The sequence below is a fragment of the Suillus fuscotomentosus genome (assembly GCF_016647785.1).
Source record: "Suillus fuscotomentosus strain FC203 chromosome Unknown F5891scaffold_538, whole genome shotgun sequence".
In the NCBI taxonomy this organism is placed as follows: Eukaryota; Fungi; Basidiomycota; class Agaricomycetes; order Boletales; family Suillaceae; genus Suillus; species Suillus fuscotomentosus.
Window position 1 is genome coordinate 3,395 of NW_024540050.1, and position 10,452 is coordinate 13,846.

A 10,452-nucleotide genomic window follows, 5' to 3' on the forward strand; every position below is an offset into this window, starting at 1 on the left:
TCTAAGCTGGTGGTATAGTTTTTGCATTCATGCGTAAAAATGGCTTAATACTATATAGCAGTGCAGAATGATAGGAAGACGTCGATGCTGTAGGCATACGCTCAACGTATATGGCGCTGATCTATTCAAAAATTCTAGACACACAAAACTCACACACACCACTGTGAGTTGCACTCGTCCTCCATGGCTTCGCTACATTTGCTTGTCATTGTCATATTTTCTGATTCAACAATTCATCTCAAGACGCAGTCAGTGCCATCCTTCTTCGCTTCTGAGGTCCTAACATCTCTTACTCGACATTGAGCCGACTTTTCGAACAGGCACTGCCGGTCTGTCAAAAGCTCGAAGGGATGTGGTGCTTGGAATGAGCTGTGACATTTTACTGGAGATTGATGGTGTTGAACGCGGCCGAGGGATTGTGGGTACCTTTCTCTAAGCTGCAGAGGTGCGTGTAATATGTATTGTGCATTTTTATGCTGCTAACTACCTCATTTCCATAGGTACCCAAGACTTAAACTTACCTCTCCCTCATCTCCTTCTCGCCCTCCTCCACTCCTCTCATTCTGGCGCCTTCCGGTGTGGTTCGCATATGTTCGAGCCACGTCAGCATTTGCTGACATGCGCTGGGCATGTGCGCTAAGCACTGGCGGTTGTTGGGATCGGGCAGTAGTGAATGGTGGTCTGGATGATCCCTCAATCCCACTTGAAACCTATTCTGCATTTTGGCCTTTCTTCAAAGTCAACATTGGCCATGTGTCCTCGACCGATGCTCGAAACTGCCGTTATCTCTGTTGGTTTTAGCTGTCTGCAACTGACGCCGAAGCTCGCAGCCTTACCCGGCTCCGACCCTGCTCCTTCTCTTTTCCTATTCTGAAATAGTTTGACCACTGGATCTCAAAATGAACGAGGTACAACTCCCTTGGGAAGGGTCAAGACCTCAGTCACCACCGGCCGAGCATATCTTCCGGTCATTGATAAGTAAGGATCCGACTCAGATTTTATTTACAATCCCCACTATCACCTACTCTGCCTTCAATCACTCATTAACGCTACTTCCTGCAAGTTTCTCGACAGGATGCCATCCAGAAAGTCGCACTGTACTACATGGTCTGGCAACAGGATATGTCATGTCGTGGTCTATGTTTCTGTCTAAGGATGACTGGTCTTCGATGATATGGCTGAACTCGATCTCATATTTGGATTTGATCCCTGCGACCAACTTCTATTCCATGGCCAAAAACTCGATCCTATGGCTGAACTCGATCCTGTTACATCCTATGGTACCACGAGTTCGATTATATACCGCCAAACTCGATCCTATACTGGCACCACCGAGCTTGATTGTACACCGGCACCGCCAAACTCAGTCAACCACTTGAGCAGTGCAAATTTTGCATAAGGAAACAATAGTGTCAAGTTGCCGCGACACCTTGCTTTCATTGGACTTCAAGGCACTAACGATATCTGTTGTGGTTCAACCCATGTTATTGTTCCTGCAGACGGTGTTGATGATGAGATTAGGGTAGAGAATTGGCGAGGCATTGATAAACTACATGTATTGTACTGAGTGTCTCTGTATAATCCTATATAACCCAATGTGACTTCCTGGCCAATCAAGTATAAAACCCGCAATACCATGATGCCAATGAAACAATTGTCCATATGATGGTACAGATGGCAAGAATTTCCATCTCTTTTACTTATTTGACAGGAGAGCCTCTGTGCTAGAAATGCTAAATGAGAGACACTTTTTCGAACATGCTTCACCACTTCAGTACAGTTTTAGTACTGTCACGACATGATTCATGCAGCTAATGCTAAATGAAAACCATCTTGATGATTATTGGTCATAGGGGATAGCGTTCTACACATATATATCTTGTTTTCAGCAATTAGCGTGTTTATCAATCCGTTTGAGTTTTTACACAGCCAAATTCATTCAACTAATGCCGGGCACAGGTAATCATGATAAAGATTGGTCGCAAGGGATAACAATATATTTCTATACAAGACTATGGCTTCTGCACTGCCATATTTTATACGATTATACACATTGTTGGGATTATAATGTGTATATAAGGGTTTATCATAGATCTTGGTTTTCAGTGATGTGGACTCCGAGCCAAATCGGGCTTACTAAGCAACTAGTGTCGGCCTCAGTAGCAAGTTGTCGTTCTGACTCTTCCTTGCTGACGCTACTCGATCGCCGGTGCCCGCAGGCCCCTTCGGCAGTTACTAATTGGCACTCGTCATTCTGTGTTTTCTGCGCTGATCAAACGTGCACCTCCAGATAACTCGGAACATGTCGGCTATCATTCGACACGGTCATTGATTTTCTCCGGACACATGGATAACCTACCTGGTTAGCAAGCAGGTCAAAGATACCGATGGACAATACACACGGGGCGGCAGAGGGGTGTATTAATAGATCCACCTCTCTCTTGGATCCCGGTGAGAGACAGGATTTGAACATTGAATATCGGCTTCTCGGAGCGACACGTAGGGAGGAATGACTTCCAGGATGGGGCAGTGAGGCCGACATAACACAGGTTTCAGGAAATTGGCATGCGGCGCTCAGAATGGTGCTCAGGCTATGAAGTAGCAAAAGGTCATCGTGAAGTGAGCGGGAAACATGGAAGGTGTGCAGTGAACTATGGTCAGTTCCTTGTATATTCAAGATGGGGTGACTGACCGAATGCGACTCGATCGGAGAACAGGAATGCGCTACAGTTGCTCAGTTGGTGCTATATATAAGCTGTGTCGTGAATATGGCAACTCTGAATTGACCGAAAAGTTCCTTGCGTCTTGGTAGATGCGCGTCGGGTCCTGCTGAGAAACATCGAACCATAAGCGATGACTTCGGATTGCCATGCGAGAAAGCCATGCTGCGCATAGTAGTTGAAATTTCGAAGTATGTCTTCGTTTATCGCTCCGTCACGGTATGACTGATTATTTTGAACCGTTCTTGTACGATATGACACATCATACCTACCAGTCCGAAGGCAGGGGCCGATGATCTTATCCAGAAATAAATCCAAAGAAGATCAAGCTGTATTGTATCATGCTCGAAGATATTTCAAAAGAACAACTCAATAATGGTATGTTTAACGTCACGTAACATATGCCGCGCTGGCCCGGTTTGCGGACAACATGTATATCAAGAAGGAACGTGTCTCCCTTCATCTCCTACTAGTAAGAGAAACCAGTGGGACTCGGACAACCCGACATGGATATGAAATTTCCATTCGCAGATGTATTCGTCGCTGGCGGTTCCATAGTTGCTGACCTTGGTCATCGAAATCGGAACGATACCCTGGCAGCAATACTTGTGCCAGCCACATACCGGGCTGAATTTCAAAATGCCGACCATCAAGATGGTCACACAGTGCACGAGCAAAACAGGCATCAAGTGCCGCCCGCAAGTCATCAGTTGGTTATCCAATCGCGAACGATGGCCAACATCTTTCCCAACGTGCTTCGGCCTGTTTGCTGTGCTATTCTTGTAAGTATATCTCTATATCTTGATCCTATTATAGTTCGGGTCTCATGATTTGGCTATTCCTCAGACCTTAGGATTAGCGCTATAATTCATCAAAGGACTGCCGCATCTGAAGCACAAGTGTTTCGTCACCAGCAACTTTGGATCCTTTATCGAGAGCCGCCGAGTCGCACAAAACCGATATTCCAATTCAATTGTTCGATTTGGAGTTCCCTTGCTTTCCTCATTAGTTGGCTTACAAAATACTGCCTTAGCTTGCGTTCGTCCTGTATACCTTGAAGTTCCTCGTTCTAACGCCACACCACGGCTGTTTCTGGCGTCTTCATTATCTTGATGGCACTCACTCCATAGCGGTATCAGCTCACCTTCCCGCGGCTCCGAAGAGTTTGCGGTGGATCGTGGGACTGAACGTGTGGCGTCCCTTGTAAGGTAACTTACTCCTTTTTTTGATACCGCTGCCTTAGTCTTTGCAGTGGTACCAAATGCAGAATGTCAACATTGATGCCACATCAACGAGAAATTGCCCGATATACTAATTTTCGGCGAAACATTCGCAGCCGGAAACTAAATCTGGGGGATAAAAGTAGAGTAAACTCACTGTCAAGTGCCGAGTAGGGAACTCGTTTACAACAGCGCATCAGATGCCCGTCATATTCGCAACAGAAGGTAGACTATGATTTTGTGTATATACGAACTCATGATGCCCACCTTCAGAACTTTGGTTTGGTCTGCGCTGATATCTAAAGCTCCTGTACTGCCGCTCTGGAGCAGCTTACACACTCGACTTTCGATAGCTATACTCACAGACCTCTTTATGTGGTAGCACTCGCAGTGTGAAATCTCTAATCAAGCGAAGTATGACATGGGCTTTATTGCCTGGGAAGCTCGCTGCGTTTGTCATCTGGCGGTCGCCAATCCCGTTCCAACTTTGTTGTTTTCAGCAAACGAACCGACGACGATGTGGTAAGTGGAACAATTTCTCACTTCCCCGAGGCGACTGGTCGTGAAGGTTTTTCTTATTGAGAAGGAATCATAGTGGATACAGTCTCCACCCATGTACACACGTCAGTGCTCTTTCTCCGTGCTCAGCGCTCAGCGCTCGTACGCTGTGCTACCATCCGTCAATGTCCAGTTGAGATATCAGCAAGAGCTCCCGAAGAGTAGCATTATCGTACCACAGCCCAAGAAGTGACATCTATGTGTGCGTAATAGGGGGATGATTCTCGATGGACCAGAATACATTGTGGTTGATTCATGAATCAATTACATAATCACGTTGGAGGCTTGGCCACTGTAAATCCAACATGGAAAAATCTCTAGGTACCAAAATGTTTGCGCCGCAAACGCAATTTATATGTGCTCCGTCACAAATAAGGAGAATGTTCGAATCTCTAGGCAACTGGCGATGATTGAGATCGACCACCGTCGCTATCCTCCACAGTCTGACATATCCCAAAGCAGCGACGGCTACGACTTCATCGACATGTACGATAGCTTATCGATATTAGGGTGCGAACATCACACCAACAACATGATACATGCGTCTCGGGCTCGGGGACCCCTGTCCTTTTTGGCACCTGTGAGGGGTGCTCTCACCAGTCCGCCATTTCCGCCGGCTGCTGCACCAACTTGCTGACCACAAACTCTTGTAGCGCTGACTTACAATTTAGGGTATATTTAGTGACTACTTATTATTGACTCATATAACGATCGGGCTCGGGAAAGCGCATACGTACGTTGTCACTTGCAAATTCACAGCCTCGGGCCACTTGAACGGAGCACTGCGTATCATTTTATAGTAGCAGCACTTTTGGCCTGACGCCACAGTGTGTCATGACTCATCAAAATTACGTGTGAAGGCTATTGCTAAGCCGAATATGGGATTTCCGGCATTCGGGAAATCATAGGGGTGCCTAGTCAGTCCTAGCCAGTCATGCTAACGTGTTAGTCCGGCTTGTAATAGCTCGCGTATTTGCTGGAGTAGCACCACCTATAAAATCCCTCCGTTCACAGCTTACTGTCATGTACTCGCTTCTATCCCTTTGCTAGGATGGACCGTGAACTGAAAGCTCGCAATTCTGCTGCAACCATAGTCGGGGATCAAGATTTCAGCTTGGAAAAACATCTCAAGGATATCATAAAGCGGTATGTTCAGGACCATCTCATCAACGCCCATCTGTGACTGACAATTCATTGTAGACGTGATGAGGAAGAAATAAAATCACGCGAGCTCGGTGTCGTGTTCAATGACCTCCGTGTGGTGGGCATTGGTGCAAGAGCATCATTCCAACCGACCATTGGGTCCTTATTTAGCCCTACCTCCCTCTTGCGCACAATTACTGAAGCTCGTCATCCACCCGTGCGAGATATATTGTCAGGCTTTGAAGGCGTCGTTGCACCTGGCGAAATGCTACGTGAGCATCTCCGACTCATCTCATCGCATATACCTCATGAAACCTTATTCTTTTAGTCGTTCTCGGAAAACCTGGGTCAGGATGCAGCACCTTCCTCAAGACCCTTGCCAACCAGCGTGGCGAGTACCATGCTGTTGAAGGGGATGTTTCGTATGATTCATTCACCCCTCAAGACATCCATAACCATTACCGCGGAGACGTCACTTATTGCCCAGAGGACGACGTCCACTTCCCTACCTTGACGGTCGAGGAAACATTATCCTTTGCCATCAAAACTCGCACGCCTCAGACCCGTTTCACCAATCAGTCAAGGAAACAATTTAATGCCGAATTCTTGGACGTTCTCCTCAGAATTTTCGGCCTTCGACACGTTCGAAAAACTGTCGTCGGTAATGCTGCGATTCGCGGTGTTTCGGGTGGAGAGAAGAAGCGTGTTTCCATTGCGGAAGCACTATCTTGCAGAAGCATGATCGGCGCATGGGACAAGTAAGCTTTTCTCGTGGTAGGCTGTTCTGGCGTTGACTCGGCACCTTTAGCTCCACTCGTGGCCTAGATGCTTCTACTGCACTTGAGTTTGTTCAAGCTTTGCGTCTAGGTACCGACATCGCACGTCTAACAACTATCGTGTCCATTTACCAAGCCGGGGAGCAATTGTATGAGCTCTTCGACAAAGTATGTGTCATCGATGAAGGTCAAATGGTCTATTTTGGGCCGGCCAGAGCCGCCCGTCAATACTTTATCGATATGGGCTATGAGCCCCTTAACAGGCAGACTACGGCAGATTTCCTCGTTGGTGGTACGTTCCATTGCCAAGTCTCTTGCTCGCGTGCCTGATCATCGATCATCAGTCACCGACCCAATTGGCCGGAAGATTAGGTCAGGGTTCATAGGCACAGTACCCCGAACGGCCGAGGAGATGGCCGCCCATTTCCGCGCGTCTCAGCTTGGCCATCTTAATCGCCAGGCAACTGACGAGTATAGGGCACTTCATGTTGGAAAATCCGACCGCAAAGCTGCATATCGGCAGAGTGCAGTTATGGAGCATTCCCACCATGCACCCAAGAATAGTTCATATACTATATCTATCCCTATGCAAGTCAGGGCTGTGATGATTCGTCGTATGCAAATTATTAAGGGCGACTTGTCCGCGCAGGTGGTACAGTTATGGTGCGTTTGGATACGATATCTATCATATGCCGTTCTGACACTACTTTATCATTCAGTGCCCAAATCTTCCAAGCCATCATCATCGGATCTGTCTTTTTGAAATTGCCTGATGCAACCTCGGGCTTTTTCTCTCGGGGAGGTGTTTTATTTTTGTAAGTGCATTGTTCAGCCGTACCAAGGGACGATCTGACACCATGTAGCGCTCTCTTCTTCGGCGCATTATCTGCAATGGCAGAAATTCCCTCTCTGTTCGCCCAGCGCCCCATCATATTACGCCATCATAAAGCAGCGATGTACTACCCCTTCATCGAGGCTTTTGCTCATACAGTGGTAGACATACCCATTACGTTCATCATTCAAGCTGTCTTCTGCGTCATCCTTTACTTCATGGTCGGCCTGCAAACAACAGCATCTCAGTTCTTGTGAGTGCATGTCACGTGTCTCTATCTGAAGCACCATTCTGATATCGGGCTGCAGTATATTTTTCTTAGTAGTCTTCAGCATGACCATTACGATGAAGGCATTCTTCAGGATGCTCGCGGCCAGTTTCAAGGATGAGTCCGGTGCAACGTCCATGGCCGGTATCTCCGTACTACTTGTTTCCCTGTACACCGGCTACACCATTCCTCGTCCAAGTATGCCAGGCGCCCTCAGATGGATAACATATATCAATGTGAGTATTTTCTCTCTCTCTGTGTATCATTTGAGCTTAACCACTTGGTAAAGCCTCTTCGTTACGGCTTCGAGGCCGTCCTGACGAACGAGTTCCACACACTGAACGCTACTTGCAGCACACTTGTTCCCCAAGGTCCAGGATACGAGAATGTTTCTTTAGCGAACCAAGTTTGCACGACTGTCGGATCACTGCCTGGCTTGATCACCGTAGACGGCAATAGGTTTGTGAACATGTCGTACGGCTACTCGTATAGTGATCTGTGGAGAGTAAGTTGATTATATAACCACAATCGTCCTTTCTGAGATCTCATACTCTGCAGAATTATGGTATCATCATTACCTTTGGGATTGGCTTCTTTGTGCTCCTGCTCATCGCCGCGGAGTACAACACGAACTCCGCGTTTGATACCGCGGTGACTCTCTTCAAGCAAGGAACGCGTGCAATAGAAGTTACTGCTACTACGGAAGACGAAGAGAAATTTGACAAGTTATCTACCCGGCCACCATCTTTGGACGGTGGTGCAGCGCAGACCGCCGGCGCACCTGCACCCTATAGTTCACTCGAAAAACCAGAAACCCTTGATGTATTTACCTGGCAACACATCCAATACGTCGTATCGGTATCCGGCGGAGAACGGCGTTTGCTCGATGATGTCTCTGGGTACGTTGCACCTGGAAAATTAACGGCTCTCATGGGCGAATCTGGCGCTGGAAAGGTTCGTCCCACATCTATCTTGAGAACTCTTCATTCAACGTTTTATCACAGACAACGTTGCTCAATGTTTTGGCTCAACGGGTTGATGTCGGAGTCGTCACGGGAAATCGGTTCGTCAACGGGCAGCCCGTTCCCGCAGACTTCCAGGCTCAGACGTGAGTCAACTTGCTACTGGTCAAGATCTTTCGTTGATAATTCTTGCAGTGGCTATTGTCAACAAATGGACACTCACTTGCCGCAAACAACTGTTCGCGAGGCTCTTCTGTTTTCCGCTCGCCTACGACAACCTGAGTCTGTCCCATCTGCGGAACTTGAATCATAGTATGTTCACATTTATTCACCGTACGCGTACAACTGAGAGTTGTGGATAGCGTAGACAAGTGCCTGACCATGTGCGGCCTCGAAAATTATGCTGATGCTGTCGTTGGATCACTGGGTGTTGAGCACCGCAAGCGTACTACCATCGGGGTTGAGCTCGCAGCAAAGGTGCATACTTTAGTGCCATATTTTCGATGCAGTGCTGACAGTTTCAAAGCCCAAACTGCTTTTATTCCTCGACGAGCCAACGTCCGGCCTCGATTCCCAGTCTGCCTGGGCAATCATGACGTTCCTTCGTGAACTGGCAAACAATGGACAGGCCATTCTTTGCACGTGAGTGTGTTAGATTTGAAATTTTATTGCGACGCTTAAGTGTTGTAACCAGAATCCACCAGCCCTCTGCTGAACTCCTCCAGGTGTTCGACAGGCTATTACTTCTGCGCAAGGGTGGTCAGACCGTCTACTTCGGTGATATCGGCGATAAATCATCGGTTATGCTGGATTACTTTGAGCGCAACGGAGCCACTCACTGTGACGCCAATGCTAATCCGTAAGTCGTTTCATCTACGTCTTTTAAATGTCACTCAAGGTGATATTCAAGTGCTGAGTACATGCTGGATACCATTGGGGCCGGCGCAACCGCGACCACCTCTGTCGACTGGCATGACATTTGGAAGCGATCTCCCGAAGCTGTTGGACTTCAAGCGCAGATTGAACGGATACACGCTGAAGGTCGCGCACGGCCATCGGTTGAGACGGAGCGTCGCTCTGAATTTGCCACCTCATGGATTCATCAAGCGGTCAGCCTTACGAAGCGCAACTTCCTTGCGTACTGGCGTAACCCGACGTATCTCATCGCGAAGATCATTCTCAACATCGCGGGTGGTTTGCTCATAGGGTTTACCTTCTACAACTCCAAGGATAGCTTGCAAGGGACACAGAACAAGCTTTTTGTGCGTTTCTATGCTCGCTGTTAAGTCACGTGCTAATTTCAGTGCAGTCAATTTTCCTGGCAACTGTTCTCTCTGTTCCCATATCTCAACAACTCCAATCCGTCTACATCGACATTCGCTCCATCTATGAAATCCGGGAGCGACCGAGCAGAATGTACAGCTGGACTGCACTGGTTACGTCGCAAATCCTGGTCGAGATTCCCTGGAACATCTTATGCTCATCGCTATTCTTCGTCTGTTGGTACTGGACAGTTGGTTTCGCTACCGATCGAGCAGGCTACACATACTTGATGTATGGAGTCGTGTTTCCCCTCTATTACACTACTATCGCAGAGGCGGTCGGAGCCATGGCACCCAGCGCAGTGATCGCATCGCTATTGTTTAGCACAGTATTCTCATTCGTCGTCATCTTGTGTGTTCAGTTCACTCTTTTATGGGTCCAATCGCTAACGCCTCTGAAGTAACGGTGTTTTGCAGCCTTTCCGTGCGTTGGGTTGGTGGCAATGGATGTACAGGGTATCCCCATTCACGTATGTCGTCGAAGGCATCTTGGGTCAAGGTTAGTGCGCGCTCTCTTTCGTATGACCTTTACTAAGGTGTCATTCAGCTATTGGTGGACAACTGATCAATTGCGCGTCAACTGAATTAGTGACAGTCGATCCTCCCAGTGGACTCAGTTGCGCGACGTATATGGATCCCTTCATTTCTTTT

The 10,452-nt window shown here is 47.7% G+C and overlaps 1 protein-coding gene across 1 annotated transcript; it reads left to right on the forward strand.

Moving 5' to 3' along the window:
• Nucleotides 1-392: 392 nt before the first annotated feature.
• F5891DRAFT_1203616 (uncharacterized protein) lies at nt 393-801 on the forward strand (the record flags this gene model as incomplete). The annotated part of the gene is made up of 2 exons (XM_041368960.1): nt 393-445; nt 501-801. 2 exons carry the CDS (start codon nt 393-395, stop codon nt 799-801), a joined length of 354 nt encoding a protein of 117 aa, XP_041216152.1.
• Nucleotides 802-10,452: the final 9,651 nt, after the last annotated feature.